The 25,922-nt window shown below is 52.9% G+C and overlaps 7 protein-coding genes across 7 annotated transcripts; 2 read left to right on the top strand and 5 right to left on the bottom strand.

The window, feature by feature from the left end:
• Window positions 1-2,022: 2,022 nt before the first annotated feature.
• SETTUDRAFT_20091 (uncharacterized protein) lies at window positions 2,023-4,829 on the bottom strand (the record flags this gene model as incomplete). Its single annotated transcript, XM_008028667.1, has 2 exons — window positions 2,023-2,222; window positions 2,273-4,829. 2 exons carry the CDS (start codon window positions 4,827-4,829, stop codon window positions 2,023-2,025), a joined length of 2,757 nt encoding a protein of 918 aa, XP_008026858.1.
• A 1,332-nt stretch (window positions 4,830-6,161) lies between these two features.
• On the bottom strand, window positions 6,162-8,310 carry SETTUDRAFT_136466 (uncharacterized protein; the record flags this gene model as incomplete). The annotated part of the gene is made up of 5 exons (XM_008028977.1): window positions 6,162-7,107; window positions 7,168-7,234; window positions 7,290-7,702; window positions 7,763-8,124; window positions 8,187-8,310. The coding sequence occupies 5 exons, from the start codon at window positions 8,308-8,310 to the stop codon at window positions 6,466-6,468; spliced, it is 1,608 nt and encodes a 535-aa protein (XP_008027168.1). The 3' UTR covers window positions 6,162-6,465.
• A 1,467-nt stretch (window positions 8,311-9,777) lies between these two features.
• Window positions 9,778-11,123, bottom strand: SETTUDRAFT_136464 (uncharacterized protein; the record flags this gene model as incomplete). Its single annotated transcript, XM_008028976.1, has 3 exons — window positions 9,778-10,119; window positions 10,169-10,650; window positions 10,703-11,123. 3 exons carry the CDS (start codon window positions 11,121-11,123, stop codon window positions 10,015-10,017), a joined length of 1,008 nt encoding a protein of 335 aa, XP_008027167.1. The 3' UTR covers window positions 9,778-10,014.
• An 854-nt stretch (window positions 11,124-11,977) lies between these two features.
• On the top strand, window positions 11,978-13,228 carry SETTUDRAFT_90747 (uncharacterized protein; the record flags this gene model as incomplete). The annotated part of the gene is made up of 3 exons (XM_008028975.1): window positions 11,978-12,007; window positions 12,070-12,541; window positions 12,663-13,228. 3 exons carry the CDS (start codon window positions 11,978-11,980, stop codon window positions 13,226-13,228), a joined length of 1,068 nt encoding a protein of 355 aa, XP_008027166.1.
• Window positions 13,229-13,422: 194 nt separating this feature from the next.
• On the bottom strand, window positions 13,423-15,266 carry SETTUDRAFT_154224 (uncharacterized protein; the record flags this gene model as incomplete). The annotated part of the gene is made up of 5 exons (XM_008028974.1): window positions 13,423-13,490; window positions 13,517-14,107; window positions 14,164-14,945; window positions 15,008-15,057; window positions 15,102-15,266. 5 exons carry the CDS (start codon window positions 15,264-15,266, stop codon window positions 13,423-13,425), a joined length of 1,656 nt encoding a protein of 551 aa, XP_008027165.1.
• Window positions 15,267-19,084: 3,818 nt separating this feature from the next.
• On the bottom strand, window positions 19,085-20,207 carry SETTUDRAFT_136458 (uncharacterized protein; the record flags this gene model as incomplete). Its single annotated transcript, XM_008028973.1, has 4 exons — window positions 19,085-19,381; window positions 19,437-19,486; window positions 19,544-20,029; window positions 20,093-20,207. The coding sequence occupies 4 exons, from the start codon at window positions 20,205-20,207 to the stop codon at window positions 19,295-19,297; spliced, it is 738 nt and encodes a 245-aa protein (XP_008027164.1). The 3' UTR covers window positions 19,085-19,294.
• Window positions 20,208-21,386: 1,179 nt separating this feature from the next.
• SETTUDRAFT_31807 (uncharacterized protein) lies at window positions 21,387-23,879 on the top strand (the record flags this gene model as incomplete). The annotated part of the gene is made up of 3 exons (XM_008028771.1): window positions 21,387-23,529; window positions 23,777-23,843; window positions 23,864-23,879. 3 exons carry the CDS (start codon window positions 21,387-21,389, stop codon window positions 23,877-23,879), a joined length of 2,226 nt encoding a protein of 741 aa, XP_008026962.1.
• Window positions 23,880-25,922: the final 2,043 nt, after the last annotated feature.

Genomic DNA, 25,922 nt, shown 5'->3' with positions numbered 1-25,922 from the left:
TGCGTTGACAGTACTGATACCACGTGGAACCTGCGCTACATAGGTTCATGTACCCCTTTCCCTCTTGCTCTAGCACAGCGCTAAACCAGGTCCCATCTAACACCCATCGAACCAAACTAAACCATCAACACGTCCACCATCTTTCGCACGCAGAATGTAGAACAGATATGTTACGCACTAAACAAGATCTAAGCAGTCTCATCATATGCGATACCACGTTCGCCCGTGACTCTTCGAAATGAACACTCCTAGTTTCTCCAACCGCCAGCATAACCCTGATCAACATAGCCAACACACACACGACAAGAACCACATCCACGATACCTTTATACGCCCGACCCAATCACAATCACAACATACCATTCTCCGATGCACAAACCCCCTCACGAACACCAGATCGCAAGACAATCTGCAAGCTGGCAGCAAACAAAAACCAAGATCTCGAAGACGGAAAAAGCAAAAGAACAACAACAACAACAGCATCACATGGCTGTGTGGAGGGAAAAAGCAAAAAAAGGACAGATGGGTGAATGACGTAGCACCCAATCACCCTTGCACTCACACTTGTTACCCCACCCACCAACTACTTACTTACCCCTCTTTCATTCGACACAGCACACAGCACAGCACATACAACGGCTGCAGTAGTTCAGGCGTTTACCACACATGCATACACACACCGATGCCACACCTACAGCCTACGCCTACATGCATATGCCCTGAGATAATTGGCGCCAACGCGGTAAAAAAAAGCAAAGAAAAGGAAATCCAGCCTACTGTACCTAGTTACCCGGTTGTAGAATGTATGTAGGCGTATGCGTAGGCCCAAGTGTGGCTGTAGGTGTACCTTGCGTCATGCAGGTCCGTAGAATGCGTCACCGTTTCCGGGTTATAACCACAGTGAAACCATGGCAGTGGCAGAGCCAGAGCCAGAGCCAGAGCCAGAGCCAGAGTAGTAGTAGTGAAACTGGTGCGAAAGAAGAGGAGGAGGAGGAGAAGAAGAAGAAGAAGAAGAAAAAGTAAGAGACGAAAACAATAGATGGATAGATGGATGGAACCAAGATTGCCCCTCTTTCCCATTTCCTCCGCACAGCGCTTTACTTAGTATTAGCACTAGCACTAGCACTAGCACTAGCATATCCACATGCCAACCATGTCCACCCAGTATAGTGATAGTGTCGTCTCGGCATCCAATAAAGCCCCAAGTCCAATTTTCTTTCCAAATCACGCTCTTGCTCCGAAGATCGATGTATGTAAGTAGACCACCGTGGGCGAGACACGTGGTGGCACAGCAGGACATGGCATTGCACACTACCGCCTCATTTTTCCAATGTCGCACGCTGATTCGCCAATGGAGGGGGTCTTGAAAAGTGGGCAAAGTATTGTTGTGTTATAAATGTCTTGTTTTTTTTTAAATAGGTATTTGTTCCCCAAGACAAGGAGGAGGCAGGTGGGTACTCAAAAACAAGTAGTAATATGTATGTACAGAAAAAGATAAAAAGAAAAAAGAAAGCCTCATTGCCCTTGGCCTTTCCTACTCCCAGCGTAAAAGAAAAGCCATGGTTCTACGAAGCAATAAAGGAAACTCATCCCTAACGCGCAGCGGAACAGGACTTTATCAACACCATCTAACCTTCATAACCATCCCAAGTACTTTACGAATGCGGCTCTTCTTCGGCAAAAAACACTCTGACCGCTCATCTGCATTGTAGAGCAATGAGATTGTGACACGTTATAATCTGGAGCTCTGGTGCGACCCATAGAGCGGTGGTTGGGCAAAATTCAAACGCCCACACCAGTAACCAGACCGTGACTCCAGCCATTCCACACTTGACGGTGTTTCTTTTCGCTTTGGGAGGCTTTGAGTAGCGGTTCGTTGCAGCGATGCGTTTTTCAGCGTCTTCTTCACGAACTCTTTGTGCCTCTTAAAATCAAGACTTTTCCTCGGCTACTCAACACAACGTAAGCAGACGCTGCATACTAGAAATATCTGGTGCTTGTGCACGGAATGCGTTTGCAACATCACCGTCCCTCTTCCTTTCTAGATCGATCGCGGCCGTCGTAGTCACTCTCATCATCATAACGGTGGCGTCGTTCGCGCTCGTGATGATAGCGGTCGTCATCGCGATCATCGTCGTCCCTGTCGTCCTTGGAGCGGCGGCTTCGCCTCTCACGATCTTCTCTTTCGCGGCGTTCATGGTCGTACTCGTCATCTTCCAATTCTAAACATCTATTAGCAACTGGCTTGGTCACATAGTTATTGACAACTCACGTCGGCTCTCGCGGATCTTCTTTGTGCGATCAGCAAGCTTTTGAATCTCCTCCTTGGTCAAGACCCTGAGTACAATTACACAGTCCATGCGCTCTTCGAAACGCTCCTTGGCCTGTTCCAAGGCTTCTGGGTTGACCAAACGTCGGTCGATCCTCGTCCAGCGTGCTCCAACAGGAATGTCCTTGCCTTTGAGAGCGTCCTTGTGTGGTGCTACGCCCTCGCGGATAGGCTCGGGGTCCTCTGGAAACTTGGCAGTAGGCTTACGGAGAATGCCCTTGACAGGTTGCGCAGGCTCCTTGGGTGGCTCGACAATCTGCACGCTCTTGCTAGCAGCTTCCGACTCCTTGTCAAGAGTCTCAGGCTCCTGCACCATGCCTCCATTGTGAGTAACTGAAGAGCGGTCATCACTACGGGAGCTGGGCGTGTCCCTTGGAGGAGAGGCACGAGAACGCTCCTCTGGGCCTCGGGATCGAGACCTGTCACGCTCGTCTTTCCTCCTTCGTCGATCCCTGTCTCGATCAGAGTCGCTGTCCCGCTCGCGGTTGCTGCGGCTGGCACGCTCGGCTTCTTGTTGAATCCGTCGTCTGTATTCCTCATCTGGATCTACAGCAGCCTGTTGCGGTGCAGGGTCCTTTCGCCTATCAGCATCCCGGTCCACGTAGTGGCGTGGCCGTTCATCGCCGCTGCCTTCGGGTGACGAGCCTTTTCTCAGAGGCACCTTCTCTTTGTCGTCTTCGTCGTGTCGGCGATCGCGGTATTTGCGTGCATCGGGGTCAGGGTAGGCTGGATAGTCTGGAGCAGCAATCTGTGCGGGGGGTGGCGGCGGCGGCGCGGCGGCGGCCGCAGCAACAATTGGGACTGGGGCGGGCTGAGGCGGTGCCAAGGAGTTGCGGCGACCCTCGGGCTTCCTCTCACGGCGCTCGTCAGGGCGGTCGCGCCGGTCGCGCTCGTCGTATTCCTTTCGACGCTCACGCTCTCGCTCTCCGGACGAGTCTCGGTCACTGTTTCGGTCCTTTTCACGGGACTTGATCAGACCGGCCGCGCCCAAGGTCGCAGCAACACCGGCAACGGCTCCAGCAGCGGTAGGAATAAACCCATTGCTGCTCTCGTATTTATGGTCTCGTTCACGGGGGCGTCTGTCGTAGTCTGCAGGGGGTACGTCGCGGTCTCGAGAAGTGCGAGTCTCGGGCATGCGGGCCTCAGGCATGCGAGCCTCAGCACGCTCGGGCTGGTAGTACGAGGTGCTTGGGTCCTGAGGCCTAGTCCGAAGAGGCTCTTGGGCAGGATAGAGGGGCTGACGATCGAGAGCGTGATGATCGTGGGCCAGGGCCGGAGGACCGGGGGCTATGCCGAATCCTCGTGAGGTGACGTCACGATCTTCAAAAGTCGTGTTATGGCGCTTGTTCTCAACATCGCGGCGATCGTATTCGTCGCGGTACGTGTCTCGGCGAGGCGGAAGGGGCTCTTGGTGGATAGCGGGGGCTCGAGAGCGCGTAGAAGAGGATCGGGCAATGTGCGGGTCTGGGTAAGCGTCATACTTGGGCACCTGGCTTCGGTCACTCGAAGACGACCTGGCATGCGGCCGCGGGGCACTGTTGATTTTGTCAAAGCCTCGAGTCGAGGGCGGAGGACCGAGTTCTCGGGTCGAGCTGCGTGGGGGGCGTTCGGCAACCATACTAGCGGGGCGCGAACTGCGCTCTATGCTTCCAGCACGTGGCCGCCGCCAGGCGGGCTCCGTGTCACGGTACATGCTGGCGGGGTCGGTGTAAGAGTAGCCATCGCTGTTCAGGTCGGACAGGCGCGATGCGGGCTTGGGTTCATGGTAGGCACGGTTGGTGCTCGAGACATTGTAGCCCCTATCCGCATGGTCTCGGTGGCGCGAAGGATCCACCTCGGCAACCAGCTTGGTCAGGTGGCTGGTGTCGTCGACGCTGTACACCTTCTTATGGCCTCGAGGAGGGACGGGCGTGACGTAGGGGTCGCTTCGCTTGTCGTAAGAAGAGGAAGACGGAGGAGGGGCCAGCGGGCTTCTGGGCCGGTCGGCATAGCTGCTCGCGTGGGGCGAGTAGGGTGTGCGGAGCGGGAGGGACGTCTGCGGAAGGGCGCTGGTGCTCACATTGGGCCTTGACAGGTCATTGGTGTTGCGGCGGGGGCGAGCCGTGTACGAGTCGTACTTGAGGTTGCTGGAGCGGGAACTCAGGGTGCTGCTGGGCTGGTTCCAGTAGGGCGAGTGGTACGACGTGGCAGCGCCCAGACGGTCGATGCTGGCGCGCGGCGAGCTGGAGCGGCCATAGTGGGACGAGTCGTAGTATGGGTCGCCGAAGCCACCGGTCGAGGCTCTGGCGGGGTTGTTGTAGGACCTGCGGGGCGACGAGGCGCGGGTGTAGCGCGACTCCATGGTGCCGGACAGCTTGACAGCGACTTTGGCAGCCGTTTTGGCAGCGGGCGTAGTGGACAGGCTATTTCTACGCGGGGGAAGGGGCGGCACGGCGGTGGGGGAATAAGCAGCGCCCCTTGGGCCCGGAGGGCTGGTGGGTAGGAGAAGGCTGCCCAACATGCTGTCAGTGCTTGGTGAAAGGGCTGTGTCAGGGGCAGAGGAGGGAGCGCATGGCACAAGCAAAGGAGAAGAGGAGCAGACCGAGTCTGGCGAGGAATGGAGTCGCAGCTTGACGTACATAAAAGCGTCGCAGTGCAGTGCAGGACGGGAGCCGGTCGGGGCACGTGTAGCGTGGCTCTACGGCTAGGAGCGCGAACCGATTGCCGGCAGGAGGGAGAGTGGGAGGCGTGCAAGTTTCGAGGGCCGAGTGGTGACAGCTGGGCCGGACAGGGCAGGGGGGCGGGGGGTTTGCTGCGACTGCAAGGTGGGCGTGATATTTGCAGGCGTGCCCTGGGATATGCCTGGGACGCGACGGGCGCAGCGGTGGAGACGGGCGAGGCAGCGAATGAGGCGGGCGCCGGGCTACGCTGGAGCAACGGGTTTGGCGGCGGCGGTAGGGATAGCACAGCAGCAGTGGAGCAGCGGAGGGCGCGTGTCTGTGATGTGTAGGTGTAATAGGCGTGCAGTGTAGAGGAGGTGTGTCGAGAGAGCGAGAGCGAGAGCTGAGAGCGCGCGGGCAGCAGGGGGGGCGTAAGGCGGGGGGGGGTGTGAGTAGTGTTGGCGGGGGAGGGGATGTGCAGCACTACAGCGGCGTGCAGTGCAGCGCAGCGCAGCGCAGTGTCTACCTGGAGCGTGTATGGACGGATGGATGGGCAATCGGGGGGTGGGAGTGGTGGTGAGCTTCGGGCTGTGACGAGTCGGGCGCCCGCCTGCCTGGTTGCCGTGTTGCGTGGAGGGGAGAGCGGATTGCTGATTGCAATGCACTATGTCATCGCTCGCTTGGGCCCGCCGAACCCTGGCCACCCCTGCACTCGCACTCGCGCTTGCGCCTGGCAGCTGGCCACCAACACGAGCAGCGCCACCCACGCCAGGGTCCCTCGCCTCGATTCCATCTGTGCGCCCTCGGTGCGGCAACTTTTTTTTTTCCTTTCTTTGCCTACCACACCCACGCTGCCCGCCACACCCCTCCAGCACTAATGCTAACACCAACACCGCCATCGACTCCACCGTGACCGCCCGTGGCCAGGTGCGCGCTGCATCGGCGCCTTGCCTGCACGCTTCACTCCTGCGCAGCGACCCTCGCCTGGTTCCCCCGTCGGCATGCACCGCCGGCCTGTTACAGAGATACTAGGCAGCCCACTGCTACACCCAACGTCGCCCCGCCAACGAGAGGCGTTGCGGCGCCCGCTGACCGCCCAACGGCCCCTCAGGCAGCCATAGCAGTCGCGACCGCCCCGCCGCTGCCCAGCCTCACTGTCCAGGACTGCCTATCCTCCCTCCCCCCTCGCCCCTCGTGACGGCCCTGCTCGCCCTCCGCCCACGCGGCCCGACTCAACGCCCGTTCGGTCCACGATCTTCACTGTACGGACACGTTGTACAGATCCGCCATGCGCCCCCGCCGACCGCTTTGCCATCGACAAGTCTCATCATGAATGAAGGTCAAGCATCGTCATGTGCGCACGGCCTTGACTTGGGCATTTCGCTCCTACGGAAATATCGTACCACACTAGCCTGCTTCATGCGCCGCGACGTAAGCACCGTGGCCGCTTGCAGCTGCTTTTTGGCCATGGCCATCGCCGCCGCCGCCGTTGCTGCCCTATGCGTTTTCGATCTGCTCCACGCGCCCCCGTTTGCCTGCACCGCTCTTGATCGAGTCGCCATCGTCCGTCGCATGGTGGTGTCGCAGCTGCTTCGCCCGTGCCCTGCTCGGCACCGTGTCCTGGATACATCCCCGGATGATGTTGCCCTCGAACAGCTCGCCAATCGACTCGAGCCGCACGCCCTTGGTCTCGGGGACGCACAAGACCGTCCACAGCCCCATGACAATGCACAGAGACCCAAACAAAAGAAATGTCCCATACGTGATGTGGCTCAGCATCAGCGGCGTAATCTTTGCAATCACAAAGTTGAACAGCCACTGTGTCATGAGCGACGCCGCCATGAGCAGCGACCGCACCTGGTTGGGGCTGCACTCGGACGCCAGCACAAACGGAATGGGTCCCCAGCCAAACGAGTAGAAGACGACAAACAGGTACACGCAAACAATGGCAAAGATTGCGTTGCCGTCGAGGTCGCCCGACGGCGGGTGCACCGCTTGGTTGATGCCGATGTAGAACATGGCAAATGCCTGTCCGAGCGACCCAATGATCAGAGACCACTTTCGCCCGAGCTGCTCCGTGAAGGCCATGAGCCCAATTGCTGTCACGACAATCTTGACGATGCCATAGACTCCAGTCGCCTGGGTCATTCACGTCAGTCCATGTTACCACTCTACACGTACACACTGGTCTTCACTTACAAATAGGCCCGACGAACTGCCAACCAGGCCGATCTCCCGGAAAATCTGCGGGGCGTAATAGTTGATCCTGAGCCAGGTCAGCGACAATCGCACGTCTAGTCTGAGCACCAAATACTACGTACGAGTTTGTGCCCGTCCACTGCTGCCAGAACATGAGAATGACGACAAAAGAAGATCGGTAAAACATCTTCCTGCTTGCGCACGAAGCCTTGAGCTGCGCCATCAGAGGCATCTTCTCATGGCCGTTGAAGTCTGCAATAATCTCGTCGAGTTCCTCCACGACGTCTGCGTCGTCGACGCTCTTGCCCCGGACCGTGGCCAGTGCTTTGGCGGCGTCATGGACGCGGTTCTTCTCCACGAGCCAACGCGGCGACTCGTTCATGAAAACAATGCCTGCTAACAGAAACGCTCCAGGAAGCATCTGCAGGGCAAAAGGTACGCGCCATTTTGTCGAGTCCGTGGGGCTGGTGATATGAAGCGCGATGCCATAATTGACAAAGAACGACAAGCAAATCCCCGTGACGTTGAAGAGTTGCTGTTATTACCGTCAGTAAGACAAATGCCGCATACCCCCTTTTTTGAAATGCAAGCATACCATGCAGCCAATGCAGCGGCCTCGAATCGCCCTGGGCGCGTTCTCTCCAATATATGTAGGCACAACAGCAGAAATCAAGCCAACCCCGAACCCACCAATCACACGTCCCACGTACAGCTGTGTCAGACTCGACGTGCCCAGCCCGCACAGCGTCTGCACCAAGGAGCCGATGATGAATATCACGTCGGCCATGATAAGCGCCCGCTTGCGGCCAAACGTGTCGGAAACGTAGAAACTTGCCAGGGCCCCGAAAAAACAGCCTGCCTGCAACACAGACACGATGTTACCTTGGAGATTGGCAAAGTCGGAACTACCCTTGTCGAGATTGAACGAGTGTTGGAATGCGTCCATGGTCAGGACACCTGATTGCTATTAGTGGATACGAAGATGGCGGTGAAGAAACCCGGTGTGTGTGTGTGCATACCACCAATCAAGCCTGTATCCCATCCAAACAACATGCCGCCAAAGGATGCCACAGCCGTGAGTAGGTACGCGCGGCGGTATGTCTTGATGTCTGCCCAGACCTCGGCCATGTTGAGCCTGGCCATGTTTGCGTCGAGTGTATAAGGTATGTAGAGCGAAGGGATGCAGCGAGAAAGAAACGGAGAGAGAGCGAGAGCGATATATAACCCCCTCTACTTAGCTCCACGCAGTCTCGTTTAACCTCCCCACCGATGGATCAAATCATACGACGAGTCCAAACCGGCAATTGTACAAACAACAGCGCCAAATCCCCAGAAAAAAAAAACATTTACCCTAACCCAAATACCCGTTCGCCAGGACAAGACCGCCCTTCCAAAACCCGATCTGGGGCCCGTCGGCAAAGTGCAAGAACATGGCGTGGGGAGCAACTTTTGGGGTATGTGGGCATGACCTTTTTTTTCGTGGGGACTCCAGGCGGGGAGGGAGCTGGACCTCGAGCCAAGCCAAGGCCCCCCCCCTCAAATCCCCATAGTTTTCTCGTCTCTGCTTCCCCGGTGGCTGGACGCGAGGTGGGTCGGCAACAACCAAGGCACACAAGACAAGCAGCGGGTATTGCATTTCTGCCCCCATTCAAATGCCGACCGTTTCCTTTACTGCATACATTCAACTGCCAGACTAAAACGGGTTGCCGCCCAGTTCACGACAACAGCATGCGTCGACGGCAATGCGTCGTTCGTGCATCACGCGATGTTGTAACATGCAAAAGCCGAACTTCACCCGTGGTTTGCATATACTTACATACGTACATGCTGACACTGACACTGACACTGACAATTGACAACTGACACCGACACCGACACCGACACAGGAGACCAGGGTGTATGTGTACTTACATCAAATATCGGAACTGGTACCGCCTCGGCATACATAAGCTTAGAGAGGCTTTTTATTTTCCCTTTTTTCCTTGTTTCTTGTTTTTCGGGATTGGAGATTGCGCTGCATTGCATTTGCATTTGCATTTGCATTGCCGCTGCTATTGCTGCTACTGCTGCTGCTGCTGCTGCTGCCAAGACCCCACGCACGCACACGCACGCATACGCACGCCCCATGTTGCGCGCTTTTAGCACGTGAAAATACTCAAAGTACTACGGAGCGGGGAGAGAACGTACAACGTACAACAAACATTCTTGTTCATCAAAGACTAATGTTTTTACCAAGACAAGGAAACACTTGTGGAAATGCCGATCTTGAGGCTTTTTTTTAATTCAAGTACGCAGACATCCCGCTTTGAAAGAAGGGTCTCTACACGGCGAACAGGTGTAGACTGGGATGCAGATGCCCCGCGCACTTTACTTATTGGTTGCCGGCCACCAAGGTGAGCAGCATGTATCAGACACCTGGTCAGATTTGCGTATTCCCTGATGATAGCAACGCATACTCTCGTCGCCTTCATAAAAGGGACCTGGCTCGCATCTGCAGCGAGGGTCAAAAGACGGACGGCCAGGATACATATCCTAGCTTATGACCACATTCTACATTTGGCGGACACTGGATTAGGCATGGCATAGGTTGCAGATGCAGCGCTTTCCTCTATTCATCCTAGGGTATATGTACTTTAGATGGGCTCATCACGGGGTCCCTTTCTACCATGCCCGGTCATCATGCTTTGGGTCCCGGGGCCCTCGCGCTCCCCCCTAGATCTCGCTACTGCAAGATTCCCAGTCCATGGCGAAAAAGGGTATGAAGTAAGGTGGCCGGACTGTACGATGACGCAAGCAGCAACCCTTGCAAATAGTCTCAGCTTTTGTTTCATCGCCTCTAGCGCCCGGCTACATGTTTGCCTTCTCCGTCTTCTGCTCGGGTACTTGGGTCAGCAGCCTGTCGCTTGTGATGGCCGACTTGAGGTTGTCGAGCACTAGTATCTCCATCTCGCGCTAGGGAAATGTTAGCGTAGTCCCAGACTCCCTCTTGACACAAACATACCTGTGTCTCGTATGTTCCCGTGCCAACATGCGGCAGCAACACGGCGTTCTCGCACTCGAGCAGGCCGGGGTGGATCTTGGGCTCCTCCTCGAATACATCCAGTCCAACCGTCCACACCTTGCCGCTCTTGAGCGCATCTACAAGCGCCGCCTCGTCAATCAACGCGCCGCGCGCCGTGTTCACAATGACCACGCCATCCTTCATCAGCTGGAATTGCTCCTTGCCAATAATGTGCGTGGTCGAGGGGTTGAGCGCCAGGTTCAAGCTGAGCACATCGGATGTCTTGAGCAGCTCCTCAAAGCTCACATACTTTGCGCCGTTCTCCTCGCTGCCAGGCAGCTGGCGACGGTTGTGGTATTGTATCTTCATGCCAAAGGCCTTTGCGCGGTGCGCCACGGCCGAGCCAATGCCGCCCATGCCCAGGATACCGAGCGTCTTGTTCTTGGGGTCGTGTCCGAGCGAAAAGTTTCCGCGCCACTTTCCTGTGCGATACGTCAATTGTGCGTCTGCATTGCCTGAATCTCGGGTACCAACCGCTGTTGACTGCCATGTATGGCTGCTTGATGTTGCGGAGCGCGCCAAGCATGAGCCAAATGGCCACGTCGGCCGTTGCATCGTTGACTGCTATCGGCGTGCTCGACACCGAAATGCCTCTCTTTGTGCATGCGCCGATATCGATGTTGTTGTATCCCGCGCCGTTGTGGCAGACGTACTTGAGGCTCTTGGGCAGCGCATCGAGCAGCTCGGCATTGAAGTCTCCGGTAATGGGATTGGAGTCGTTACTCCGGTAGAGGGCGTAGATTCCATCAAATTCGCCGCTCTTGCACTTGGCAATGAAGTCTTCGCGGTTGCCATCGGGGTACTCGTGTAGCTTGGATGCGATCTGGGCGCATGCCTGCCACTCTTTTTGGGCGTGTGCCAACTTGCCAATTAGCAGCGCAGCTCGTTGAGACATTGTGAGGATGTATATGAGGTGATGAGAGAAAGGAAATATCGAGCTGGCGGCTTATGCGGAGGAGTGAGGAGGAGTGAAATGTCACCTCCAGCACGGCGGCATTTGGTTACCTTTTATCGCGCTGCCGCTCCACCAATTGAGCAACTTCTTCCGGCCCATCTCGGACCGAGCCAGTGACGGCGCAGAGATCGGACGTATTAATCGACCGCCGTTGATAAATTCAAAAGGACAAATTCCTTTTCACACCCGCCGGCTGTTCTCAGAATTCCTTTGCGATAGCCATGACGGTGGTGGCATAAGTACCCCGCCACGTCGCTTGGCAGCCCCGCCATCATCGTGGGCATTGCGTGCCCCGCGCCTCAGATACAACAGGCATGCACATCACGACATGTGTCGACGCATCGATATACTCCATGCCCCTTTGAGGCTTCTTTGCCGTCTGCTGAAAACTCAAAAGCCACAATGTCAGAATGCAAGTCTTGGCCCGAGGAATCGGCATTTGATCAGTGTGATCCCCCACAGTTCAAACGCCGACTGCGGCACGTGAGCATACGGCTCCGACAGCCACGCGCCATACCGCATTGGCACAAGCGTCGTCGAGACCGATTTAGCGCATGCACAGTGTGAGATGCAGGCAACAAGGCAACACTGAGATGGGCTGCCTGGTGGTGCCTGGCTTGCTACACTCAATCCAACGTGGGAAGAGACGGAAAGCTGTTATCACTGGTTATTTTACTCTCGGGTTTTTGGAATGAAGTTGATATAAGATACCGTGGCCTGTTGCGTTGCATTGTCACCCAAACCACGAAATCGTGACAATCAACAACACCAACGAACTCAATCAAACTCCAGACATGGAACTGAAAAACATTGCTGTTCTCGGTGTATGTTCAACCTCGCATCCCACACTATCACAGCCTCTCCTTACATTCGTCATACATGCTAGCCCGGCGGCAACGTCGGCACCGCCATCTTGAACGAACTCCTCAAGGACTCGTCCTCACCCCCCTTTACCATCACCCTGATCACGCGCCAAACTTCGTCATACACACTCCCTGCCAACCTCACCGCCACCAACAACAACAACACCGTGACGCACAAAACCGCCGATTACACCTCCTCGGCATCCCTCGAGTCCGCATTCCACAACCAAGACGCAATCGTAAACTGCGTCACGGGCAGTGCCACGCAATACGACGCATCTCGCCTCATGATCGACGCTGCCATTGCTGCAGGTGTCAAGTTGTTCTTTACCAATGAGTTTGTCGGTGACATTGCGAGTCCGCGGTACCAGCGAATGCCCGAGGCGTTTGTCGGTGCAAAAGTAAGGATACGACGGGATTTGGAAATGCTGGCTAGCGAAGGCAAGATTTCGTGGACGAGTTTGAACGGAGGCCCGTTTTTCGACATGTGTAGGTGTAGTCATTGTCCAGTGTTTTCACCGGATGATAAATCCCCCGTGGTGACAATTCTCATGGGTTTTGGTGAAGGAGGCGAAACGGTGACTATTGAACTGACTTTCATTGCCCACAAAAATAGGGCTGATGAAGGGCCCTGCTGGTATCTCGGTACGCGATGCCCACGCTTGCATCTACGGCACAGGTAACACACCTTTGTATTGGACTCCGCTTCCCACTATCGCGCGCGCCGCAGCAGCCATGCTACGAGACCCGCTGCCCATCATGAACAGAGCAATACATATATGCCCTTTTGTCGCAGAGCGTGGAGCCCAGTCCTGTCTCACGCAGCGGACGCTTATTCGCACGCTCGAGGCCAAGCTGGGTAAGCAGTTTTCCGTGGAAAATGTCGATGTGGAGCGCATCAACAACAATGCCTTGGCTGTGTTGGAAAAGTACGACAAGGATTTGCCGGGAGGGAAGGAAAATATCGGGCTTGCGATCAAAGGCTTGGGAATTGGCAATCAGTTTTACGATGAGGAAAAGGATGGCTGCCATGGAGATAATTTCAGTCGGCTGGTGGAAAACGAGGTTGTGGGTGTGAAAACCATGGGCGTGGAGGACGCGGTAAAGGACGCTATCGAGCAGTATGGCAGGGATTGTGCAGTTGTGGAGGGAATGTTTAGGGTAGATGCTTGTGAGGTGTGATGTACGAGGTTGCACGACTTGTGGGCGTAGACACAGAAGCCACGTAAATTGACCAGCACGTCTCGCAAAATCAATTGAAAAAAATAAGTACCTAGAACTCTTGGTCTCCTCACCTGAGATTAATGGCTAATAGATGGATTAACAACAACAGATTACCCGCCTCGTAAATATACCTCTATCAACTTGTTTTTTCTCTAATACCGAAAGTTTAGCCAATCCAGGACTGGAGAATGGATTTCTACGCTCGCTCTATACGGCAGAGCTGCTGACACGGTCAACTTCCGAAACCCTGGCCTGGGTTCTGCTGCTGGCCCGGGCCGTGAGCAGTGTCATCTGCCGTCATTGAATCCCAGTCCCACTGGTCCATAGTGGCTGGGTAAGGGTTCCCGTAGAACAAGTTCATCTGAGGCTGTCCGAACTGATACAGACTTGCGTGAGGGTCGTTCAGATACTCGGTGCTCGGTAAATTGCTGTGATAAAAACCGCTGGCATCAGGTTGTGAAAAATAAGGCGCGTTGGTGAATGCATCTGAGCCCGGCCATGCATGATGCATTTGTTGTAACGAAGATGGCTGGCTATGCATCTGAAAGGGTACTTGGGGTCCGAGCGAGGGGTCTTGAATGTTGTATCCGTGGCGTTCGTATCCTGGAGCTGACTGTAGATAGGGCAATTGCTTCCGGGCAGCTTCCTCTGGCGTTTGCTTGTTCAAGACCTTGCTAACGACACTGTATGCACTCTCGCTGACCTCATCAATAGATTTCATCGACTCAAGCCATCGCATGAACTTATCGACGCAAGACGTGATGTGCGACTTTTCAATTGTCAGGTGGGCGCAGTTCAGTGAGAGCTCGAGCAAAAGCACAGTAAGGCCTTGCATAACTAAATTACATGAGTCAGTCTATCGAATTCTTCACAGTATCAATGAGCGTGCTTACTCATATGCACAGCGCACCACCAAGGGCCATTCTCGTAGTACCATGTAGGGCTTGGGGTATCAGGCAAGATGGCGGCAATGTCAAGGGCTGCCCCAATGCAAGCTTCGGCTGTTTTCTGGTTGAAACGAGCAGACTCTTCACTCTGTCCTTTGATTCGCTGGTCGAGTCGGCAGAGACATGGCCGCGTGATGCAAATTTTCGCATTGTAATAGTAAAGATGGAGCAGCAAGCTCTCACGATCTAAACTGTGATCCAATGTAGCAGCAGTAGCAGCAGCTGGGCCCTGTGGCAGGGACTGCAAAGCCCAGCTTTCCAGCTCCTCGGAGAGCATAGTGATTTCTCTCTGGGCACTCTTCCAAGATTTGATCGACTTTCGGGGTGAATAAAGGCGAGAGAGGATTTTGTCCATGAGAAGATCGAGCTTGACGTAAGCCTTAATAAAGCTATGCTTGGTAGTCCCGATACTTTTGCCGCCAGTAGAAGAGCCAGAGCCCCGACTGACGCCGGACGAGGTGGCAGACATGCTGGGTGTCGTGGACTCTCGCGACTTTGACTGTGTTTCACTTCCGGTCACTCCTGGTAGAGGTACTGTACAATCCTTGGGGGCTATGGCACGAGGACGTCTTAATATCGAAGTAAGGATGCACTCAATCGAGTTGAGACCCCACCAAAGCTCAGCCAGTGACCTTGTTCTGTCAGATTGCATAGATGGGTTCTCGTATCTAAGGTGGAGACCTGCAGCTTGTGCGTGGCGAATGGCCATACCAATCATATACCAAGCCCTGTGCAGCTGTCAGCAGGTGTTCGTGTTTTTTATCGGTGTTTTATTGCTAGTTGAACATACTTGCTAACGTGGCCAATTGTAAGATAGTAGAACGATAGAAGTCCAATCGCCTAGACAGGTCAGAAGGATGCGTTGAACGTTTGGGTATGCCTACCTGTATTAATCGCTGTTCGGGATGTAGAGTGAGAGTCCTCATCTGTTGAAGCTGTAAGAGGTGGACTGCTCTCCACATGTACACTAGATGATCGCGATCATCAGCTCGCCATTCAGCGTCAACCAGATGCGAATATCGCGCCCCTATGGCGAATACAAGGTTCATGGCGGCTTTCCATCTATGAGCTTGAATGGACTGTGTACCGCCTTTTTGTAATAGCCAAATAGTCTCTCGGCAGTACTCGCAGAGGGAAGAATGTTGGGGTCGCCGATGTCGATTTCTATATTGTTTCTGTCAAGGTAGAAGTAGTAGCCCGTCGAAGAACTTTGGTGGGCTCTCTGTTGACGCTCGCGTAGTACGTCAGCACGACGGTCGAAGGCTTCTGTGCTGGCTCCAGGTGGCCCGTATGCCATATGTGGAGGCTCGCCTTCCGGCTGTTCGACTTTGGCCTCGAGTGCACGTAGCCACTGTACTTGAGAGTTACGGCCCATGTATCCCGTACTTTCAGCTTCGTTCTCACGAAAGTAATCTTCCTGGACAAAGTCAAGATCTTCGTTTGAGCCAACCGAAGCAGAGACACGGGCCTCTCCAGCATCTGCAGAGATAAAACTCTGAGTATCATCGTCAAAGTGGGTAGACTCGGCTCTCTGGCGCTTTGTCTGCAACAAAGATGGTATAATGGGGGTTGTCGGGGGAGGCGTATCGTCTTCAAACAACGCCAGTGTCTCTTCGACCTTCTTCTTGCCGGCCTCGTCCAGCTGGCTACTGACTTCCACCAGAATCTCGGCCAGGATCTGACCCTTACGTATTGCTCTTTCTCCTATGTTAGCGGCAGTTTAAGGAACAGGCAGAGTGGGATCGGCACACCCTCGGAGACGGTCCTTGCGCTCCTGCTCGTAGTGACAGCCATGGCCCTGACGCTGGCAGTTTGTGCAGCGCGGACGGTCGCCAGAACATTTGATCTCTGGCTTTGGTTAGTAGGTACTAAATTTCACCACGAGCAGCTTAGTCATGCCCAAGAAGAAGCTGCAAGGTACTAAGCTGAGAGAGGCCCACTTCGCTTGCGGCATTGCGTACACTGGACCGGGTGTCAGCGTCTGTCCAATAGGTAGCTGTTGGTGACGCAGCACTCACGGCCTTGCTCACTACGTCGTTGCGTGGGCGCTGAGGTCGCGTAGTGGCGGACATTTGGTAATTCATGTTTTGCAGCCGTGGAATGGCCACCTTGGCGTCTTGCCTTGACGAGCCAGAGCGCTCGGGCTCATACTGCTGCTGTGTGTTTTCCATGGGGACAGCGGCTCGAGAGTCGAGCTAGGCAAGGACAAAGGGCGGCATATCGTTGGACAGGATCGTCTGACGTTCGAGCTGGGAGGCAGAAGCTAGGGTGAAGTGCGTGTCTGTAGCAATGACAAAGGGCAACACTGCGGAATTGTCGAGCATACAAGTGTCAGGGCAGAGCAACACTCGGCCAGAAATGGATTTCGTAGTGGAGAATGCGGTGATTGGCTGCGGCCTAACATCCCATAACCAACCAGGTGAAATGAGGCCACGTCACGTGCACCCATGTATGCGACAAGGGAAGCCCACACCAAGGTACGTACCAATGCGCCCCAGGCAAGCTGACACTACGACCAGTTTGCGCCGTATCTTCGGCACATGGCTAGCATAACCCTGGACTTGGGACACATCGTGGTGCTAAGCACACAGGTGCTTCTTGGGCCGACATGCCTCGAGTGTTCTACTCGAAGCCCGTTGTGACTAGAGTACCGCAAACACCATATACCATGCATGCAACATGCCATCCAGTGTGCGGTCCGACCTGTAGCATTCCAGCGCAGGCATGGCAACAAGCACGAGTATGAGAATGAGAAGATGCTCACTGAGTCCTGCCACGACATCGAGCTTGTCTTTTTCCACTTGCGCTTGCAGCGCGCTGAGGTCGCTACCCATAGCCCCCTGCACGACATCGAGTATGGATTCCTGCGCCTGCAGCTGTCACACATACCAAGACATTCCCTCCAGTTTGCCTGGCCTTGTGTAGAACGATATGTTATCGTTCTCGATTCTCACTCTCAATCCTGATTTATGCTCGGCATTACCAGCTTACATCCGGGAATGCCGTTGGACCGGCCACAAGGATAACGATGCCTCCCAGGTGCGTTACGATTGCAGCCCGATCAAGGCGTCTACCACGGCTAAACCTAGCCTCCTCAGAGTTCTACAGATAGTCTCTCCCCAACATGGCTTCCAAGGATGCTTCATGCTCTCGCTGCAAGTGTTGATTCTATTAAAGCGTCTACTATATGCCGAGAATCCGACTGCAACACTCTGCAACCATGATCGAGGCAGAAACAAATGTGCTTAACATTGTCTTTGAAAGGCTTGCGCGGACATGGCTGTAGCTTCTCCTTACCTGACCTTGTGTCTCGCATGTCACGCGACCGCATGGACCCGGTCGACTTGAAGTCGCTGAAGATTTGGTGCAGATGACAGCCGGAGATGCAGGAGAAAGTTCCAAAACTGAGCACGTGCATATTTGGTCTCTTGTGGGCTGTTGAGACAATGACCTGGGGTCCAATCCCACGGCGCTTGCGTCGTTTGATGCAGCCCATGAGCAATGTAAACTCTAGTCGAGTCAGTAGAGAATCAGTTCAGCATAAGAGTTGGTCAAGAACCTAGTCAGGTATTACTGCGTTCCGATAACCATGGGAATTCGTCCGTCTAAGCGGCGAATGCTGGCACAAGTGTTATACTGCATTTTAAATATAGGTTTCTGTAGACGGCGAAGCGCGCTTCTCACGACTCGAAACTCTCACGACTTGGGGCTCTTCGGCCATGCTCCAAGTCGGTTTCTCACCCATACACTAGGCATCTCCAACTACTGCCATGGTAATAATGGAAGCGTGTCTCTCGTCGACACGGATACTGGCGCACGCCAGACTTTCCACAAGGCGAGGGTTATGAATAACAAGAGTTTGGCGGGTAGAAAGGGATTACGAATGAGTATATTTCCTACGGGGTCACATGGGGGACTCGGTTTTACAGCATGGCCGTTTGAGTAACTCGAATCGAGATTCTTAAAACAGTATTATTCAATCCCCATGCTGCCATCTGATTCACCGGCATTTTTGACCGAGTTGCGTCATCGCCGATGAAGGATCAATGGGCTGACATGCGGCAGGGTACATGAGTGGGCCAAGAGCTCAGGCCCGGCATGTGCACAATTTCGGATTCGGGAACTTATGCAAGTTGCAGCGAATATGATTCGTTGCTTGTTTGATGTATACAAGCCACCTGTGAGTCTCATGCATAACGCCCAATGTGTGCTACGGACCAGAAACGGCATTCCTGTTAATAATCGAGGATTAGGAGGCAATCCATGGCTACTTGTGGTGGCTAGCAGATGATTTGGATATCCATAATAGAGAGCATAAGGGGCTAGGCTTGAAGATCCCGCTGGTAACTGGGCCCTACACCTAGATGCAGGACAGCACTGTATTCGATAGATAACGAGCAATATCTATGCAGTTTGTTTACTTGTCGGTCAAAGGTTTATCCGAAGTGCGTCTGGGTGTCTGAGCTCAAGGGGTCTCTCCAAAGGGCCCTGGCATCGCACAGATACAGAGATTCTATCGAGGGCCACGTGCTTGTAAGAACAGCAATGATTTGATAGGAAAAACTCGGTAGGGGAGGCTTGTCTAGCTCTACTTCTTGCAGCTTTAGCCGCATAATACAATCAGTATTTCCATTGGGGCTTCTCGAACGACATGAAATGAAATGAAAGCTGATTGGCTCTAGGAAGCTCTCCTGCTATCTACCAGGCCTGTGTTACGTTGGAAATCGCCATACTAGGTTGTATAACGAAACTGATTCGTTACTTAACCAACACTAACATTTCTTTTGCCTAACAACTGTAACAGTGACGCCATAGTGCAGCCGTGAACCCCCACGCAGTGGGTTCAGATGAAAGAAATTCGCCAACGTGACTAAGCAGTAACAAACTACCAGCTACACCTCTTGTCAACGCCTTCTAAGATTATTTTAGGCTGCTATACGTTTCTACATGAACAAGCGGCAATCTATTATCGGTTGACAACAATCAAGAGCCTCTCAAGGGGAGTAATAGCCATTCCCTTGTTGGAGTTCATGGCTGTTGTCTGCACGAACTAGAGATGTGTGGCCGTTCCATTGGCCTACTGGCTCTTCTGCTGCAGTTTGTTTTCGCGCTTCTCTGCAATTCGATGGAATATGCTTCCGTCGTACACGGCGCGAATATCCTCCTTCAAGCTATCAGCACTACAACGAGATAGGTGTTTCCTGATAAGGGCTACCGACCTTCATCATCCGACCATCTTCAGGCCAAAGCATCAGATACGTTGCGGTCCCTAGTATCATCTATTAGCATACTCTAGCTTCTTCTGCCGAACAGACTCTAGACCCACACTCAAAAATGAACCCACACCAACCAATAGGGTCATTGATGTTTCTCTGCCCCATCAATGTGTTTTTCAAATCTTGAACTGTCAAGTAGTCTCTTCCACCCGCGTATTTGGTAAAAATTTCCTCAAATTTGGATGGGATGAACCTTCCCTCGGTATCGTACGTGCCTGTGTCGCTTCCATGTCTCGCCCTGTGCACGTTTTTCAGGAAGAGGCGGAAGTAGGGATCTGGTAGCCACCCCGGAGACGTAGGGTATGAGAAGTTGATGTGAATGACTAAGACGGCGAAAGCAGAAAATAAAATTCCAAGACCTAGGCGGTAGAAACCAACGAATGTGTCTTGCGGCCAGAGAATGCCGTCGCCATCGCGGTCGAAAAAATCGCAGTGCTGTTGGAGGACGGTTTGATGCGAATGCTTTTCAGCCCAGTCATCTTGAGTGCTTCCTTGAGGCGTATCTAGTGAAGGTGCAAGGTTTGCACGTGCTACGGCTGTATGTTATCGTGGTCAGTAAGAACCACACGTTAGTTTGCAGCTGCGTGAAGGAATCGTACCTGGGTGTCGGAGGGCGGAGTCATCAATGTTGAACCATGGCTTTCTCTCCACAGTAACCGGTACCTCGCTTATCGCGTATACGGGTACGCTATTTTCCTGAGCCCTGGAATCCATAGTGTCTCCATCTATTTTTGCAATCATGATGAAGACCAGTGATCAAACTTTGCACGGAGAGGGAAGAGCTTCAGAAAGAAAGCACATGGAACAATTCAAAGTCACTTTTGCTACTAAAAAATACCGTCCATTTCGTACTCTACGCATCACGAATAATCATTCACATGTTCCTATTGGGTCAAGGGATCACTATGACGTCAACGACCCTAGCCAAGGGGCTTGGTTTGGCTGTGCGCGATGTTGAAAGTGGATTGATTTTGATTTATTTAAGTGTACAAAGTGACAAGCCATATAGCGGGAGGATTGCGTACAGCATTGCGAAGGTGTTGGCAAAGGGACTGGGGATGCAAGCTGCAAGTATCGTGACGTCTGCATGCTGCAGCTATGATCCTCCGGAATTACAGTCCCGCAGCCAATCACAACGTACTTTAGGTCAGATCAGAACAGGCCGGGATTTCAGGCACATAATGGGCTAGTCTATCCGAGTATCTGGAATGCCTTGCAGATCGCGGATATCTTGCTGACAATCGGCAAAGTGCAACCAGCAGTCAGTCTACAGAAACTAGCCCATTGGTTGAATGACACTAATATGGAGACTGGATTTGGAGAAATCTTATGGGCCTGTATTATCATGCAATGAAAGAATGTGAGTTGCCTAAATCTGTGGTGTTGTCATAAGTTTGTGATGAGACATTTCAAGGTAGAGTTGATCTATACTTTCGTAGATCTATGAGTGCGATATCAGCAGAATTCCAAGTTTCTAAAGAAAACCAAAGTGTTTTTCAAGGCATCAGACTGCATCTGAACATTTGACGAATTCATGAGTCGTCTGGCGCTCAGCAGTGCACCAAGGGACAGCTCTTTTATACTGGAAGGTGACCATGCATCAATTTTATAGCCCTGAATATATTTCCCAGGATATCGCGGCGCTCATGGTACAGTCGTTGGAACATTGTATGTGCAGGTAGGTATCAGGTGGGTATGGGTGTCGGATCATGAAAGACCCAATCCGGCTAGCGCGATCTCCGAGATGAATGACGCGCATGCACGGGACCGCGAGAAGACGCGCCTTGATGTCGCGCGGCAACGTCTCCTCCACAATGCAGCTCCACTAACGCTTTCGGACGACTTCCTACGCTCTATTAACGCTGCTATGTCTGAAATGATCACGTAACCGTAATGTCGTCACCATCGCCTGAATTCCATTCTTCTCAATTCTCAATCACGTCCCCGCGTCGCATCCCCAAATCGAGGTTCACCTACAAACAACTGCAACAACTCAAATCCTACAGTCCACAAACGCCTCTCCGCATAATTGCGCACGTAGATCTCGATGCCTTTTACGCCCAGTGCGAAACCGTTCGTCTCGGAATCGACCCGTCCAAGCCTCTCGCTGTCCAACAATGGCAGGGCCTCATAGCAATCAACTACCCCGCGCGTGCATTCGGCTTAAATCGACACGTCACGTCGACCGAGGCACTGAAGCAATGTCCTGAGCTTATACTGCAGCATGTTGCGACATGGAAAGAGGGAGATGAGCAGTGGGCGTACCATGAGAATAGTTTCCGGGACATGGCGACACACAAAGTTAGTTTGGACCCGTATCGCAAGGAGAGCCGCAAGATTTTGAAGTGCATAAAAGAGAGCTTGCCGGAAAAAGAACAGCGGGTGGAGAAAGCGAGCATTGACGAGGTCTTCATGGACCTGAGCGCACAGGTGCATACGATTCTGTTGGAGAGATACCCCGAGCTAAGAGGGCCCGCGCCCTATGACGATCCGACGGAAAGACTACCAAAGGTGCCTACAACGGTGCTTGACTGGGCTGCCGATGCGCTCGTGGAAACCGGCGAGGAGGACGGAGAGGATAGGGATCCAGATTGGGATGATGTGTGCATGGTAATTGGATCGGAAATTGTTCGGGACGTAAGAAGGCATATTAAAGACACTCTTGGATATACCTGTTCTGGCGGCGTCGCTAGAAACAAGATGCTTGCAAAGCTGGGGTCAGGATACAAGAAACCGAACCAGCAGACAGTTATCCGAAACCGCGCAGTCGAGCATTTCCTTTCGGAGATGAAGTTTACCAAGATCCGGATGCTTGGAGGCAAGCTGGGCGATGAAGTAGTTGCTACTTTTGGCACAGACAAAGTCAAGGATCTCATGGAGCAGCCGTTGGATCAACTGAAGAAGCTGGGCGACGACACGGGTAGCTGGCTGTACTCGATCATCCGAGGCGAGGACAACAGCGAAGTCAACCCACGGACACAAATCAAAAGCATGCTCTCGGCAAAGTCTTTTCGACCAGCCATTAATTCTTTCGAGCAAGGCGTCCGGTGGCTGCGCATCTTTGTCGCAGACATCTTCTCCCGATGCGTAGAAGAGGGTGTACTAGAAAATAAGCGGCGACCAAAAACCATCAACCTCCACCACCGACACGGCACACAAACACGAAGTCGCCAAGCGCCGATTCCTCAGGGCAAACCGCTCTCCGAAGCCATGTTGTTCGACATTGCAAAGAACCTACTAGCCCAAATAGTAGTTGACGGAAGAGCCTGGCCCTGCGCCAACCTCTCACTGAGCGTCGGTGGTTTCGAAGACGGCATCACCAATAACAAAGGCATCGGCGGTTTCTTGGTCCGCGGCGAAGAAGCACGAGCCATGCTGTCCACCAGCAGAGTGACAAGCAGCAGCGGCAGCAGTGAGCCTCCGGCAAAGCGGCGCCGAACAAAAGGCAACATTGCGAATTTCTTCTGTGCGCGCGACGACAAGAAGAAGGATTTCGATGCCGCGAGAGCGGTCCTGCTCAAGGCGCATGCAGAGTCTACTAAGCAGGACTCGGATGATGATGTCCTAGACGACGACGACATGATGGTATCTGGTGCCCACGACCATGAACTCCCGAGGCCATGTACGCCGCCACTGCACCACCAGCACATGGATAATACAAACTCTCCAAATACACCACCCTCGGCACAAGTCCAACCCCAACTACAATCACACTCCGCTTCTTCTTCTTCTTCTTCTTCTTCTTCTTCTTCTTCTTCTTCTTCTTCTTCTTCTTCTTCTTCTACTTGTCCACCTCGCAACCCCGAACCAGCACCACCCGAGACGACATTTTTCTGCCCAAAATGCAACATGCACCTGCCTGTAGTCTCCAAATCAGAACATGCCGACTACCACTTTGCGCTGGACTTGTCCAAGGAAATGCGGCAGGAAGATAGGACGACCATGGCGACGACGACGGGGATATCGCAGACGGCTGGTGGTAGTAGTGGTAGTAGTAGAAGAGGAGGGAAAGGCGCAGGTGCGGGTGCGGGTGCGGGTACATTGAAGGCGTCTAGGGGGCGGGCGAGGCCATCTGGTAGTAGTAGTAGTAGTAGTAGTAGTAACAATAGTGGCGGGAGTGGAAGCGTAGTGGAAAAGGGACAGGCAAAGTTGGCGTTTGGAAAGGGGATATGAAAGTGGATTAACTTTTTTTTTCTTTCTTTCTTTCTTCTCTCCCTCGGATTGGACTGCATGTATGTATTCTACGTACATATGTAGTGATGATGAAAATGTATTCCTACTAGTAGTAGTAGTAGTCATGAAGCGGAAAGTTGGATTATTGGTTTTTAAACTAATCGAGTGGATTGCACCGTACGTCTTGTCTTTATTAGCCGAGGCTTCCTTTAATTTTTTTGATGGACATGATATATATATATATAACGTGTTTCACCAGTAAGCGGGCCACCCCAGTATGTGGGCCACCTCCCCAAACTATTACATCTTTGTAATAGTATTGCGCAACACCACCACAATATTTTTTATTAAGTAGAATAAGATATTATTCTTCAGACGCATTGCTATCCTCTGTATCCTCTAATTCTACTTGACAAGTGCGAGAGTTGTGTCCAATTTGGCTGCAACGCCTGCAGCGCCGTTCACTACGCACCCTCTTCGCAGACGTTGCACCATCATTATAGCTACCACCCTCTGCCTTAGCGATCTGATCAGCTATCTGGCTAACTGTCTGGGACCCCTCTGCCTGTACGTAGCGCCTCTTACGAGTTTTTCGCTTTGTTACTTCAGTAATCGTAGCTTCAAGGCGATTAAGTTTCTCCTGCATTAACACTATATTATAAGCTATTTGCTGAGCTCCCTTACTTAACTGCTGTATCTGCTCTTTAAGAGAACTTGTAGGAGACCCTTGCTGGATTTGCATACGGTTTCAAATAAGCGTAGCCTGCGCCTCTATTTCGCGCGCGTTGCGCGGCGTTTCCGGCTCCCAAGCAGTAGTCTCTTGCGCTGGTGGAGTTGGCGTACGCAGCATGACGTTAAGCTGTGATAAAACAACGTTATAATCGTGCGGTGAAAGTCTAGCACCTTAGAACCCTCCGCGGATATTTTCTAGTGTAATAGCCTTATAATAGGCCTTTTTAAACGCTGGTAGGAAGGTTTCTTTGCTAATATAGTAGATGCGATTGCGTGCTAAGACCAAGATAGCATCACCATACGCGCGCTTTAACGGCGAGAAGCAGCCCACATCAAGAGGCTGTAAGAGGTGCGACGAGTGGGGAGGCATACAGAGGAGGATTATCTTCATCTCTTCGCAGAGATCTCGGAAATCCACCGAGCAGTGGCTCTCATGGCCGTCAATAATAAGCAGCCTATGCGTCCCCACAGGCCGCGCATGGGAATCAAAGTGACGAAGCCAGTCAAGCGCTAGATCGTTGTTCGTCTAGCCGGTAGGACTAACTTGGATCACCTAGTCGCGTGGCAGATCCTCCGTGAACTAGGTAGAGATCAGAACCTTGCCAGCGAAGATAAGAAACGCTGGGATACGCGTGCCTGTTGCGCCAACGCCTTGTATCAGCGTAACCCACTCACGATTGCCTAGCTGGATCTTCTTTGTTCTCCCTGGTTTGTCTGAGCCCGTGATAACTAACTGTGATAAAATCTTGCCTATAATAAAGCCAGTCTCATCAAAGTTATAGATATCTTCGTCCACGATACCATACTTTGCCTTTATATTCTGAACTAGCTTAAACCAGCCCTTAATAAGCGCTGGGTCTTCGCAGAGAGCTCGCTGGTGATCGTATGGACGGCTCCGGCGCGTACGCAGCTCAGGATTGCGCTGGACAAACCTATCAACCCAGTTCTTGCCCACCTCCTTCCCGCCACGCTCTCGGAGCAGTCTGTTGGCCATATCTCGCACGTCGTCTTTCCCACAGGGTAGTCCTCGCTCAGCCTCGACTATTACACGCATAGTAATAGCCTTCTCTTCTAGTTTTGTTAGGCGCCTTGCTGGTGGCTCCCAATCGCTTCAAGGGCGCTGTCCAGCTCGTCGACGCTGGATTGTTGTTCGTGGGACGCTATAGGCGGCAGCAGCGCGTCGTTCACTTTAAATTTGTTTAGAATCAAGATTAGTAATAGCAAGAAATAGATCTGCTTTAGTATAAGTTTTTAACGCGTTGCGTTGTTGAGACATTACGCGTTGTTGTTGCAAATGTGGGATATCATAGGGAAGTGGCCCACATACTGGGGTGGCCCGCTTACTGGTGAAACACGTTATATATATATATACGGAGGTGCCTCACAAAAGTTTTGTCCTGCCAAGAATAATTTAGCCGAAATCTGGCCGCTCTCCTACACAACGCCTATCTCTCCCCTCTATATACTCATTACCACCTTGTAGCTCAATTATCTTTGGAATATGTATAAGAATACGCTCAATCC

The sequence above is a fragment of the Exserohilum turcica genome, assembly GCF_000359705.1.
Source record: "Exserohilum turcica Et28A unplaced genomic scaffold SETTUscaffold_3, whole genome shotgun sequence".
Classification (NCBI taxonomy): domain Eukaryota; kingdom Fungi; phylum Ascomycota; class Dothideomycetes; order Pleosporales; family Pleosporaceae; genus Exserohilum; species Exserohilum turcicum.
The sequence above is the reverse complement of the archived record's forward strand: the minus strand, read 5'-3'. Positions and strand labels throughout refer to the sequence as shown.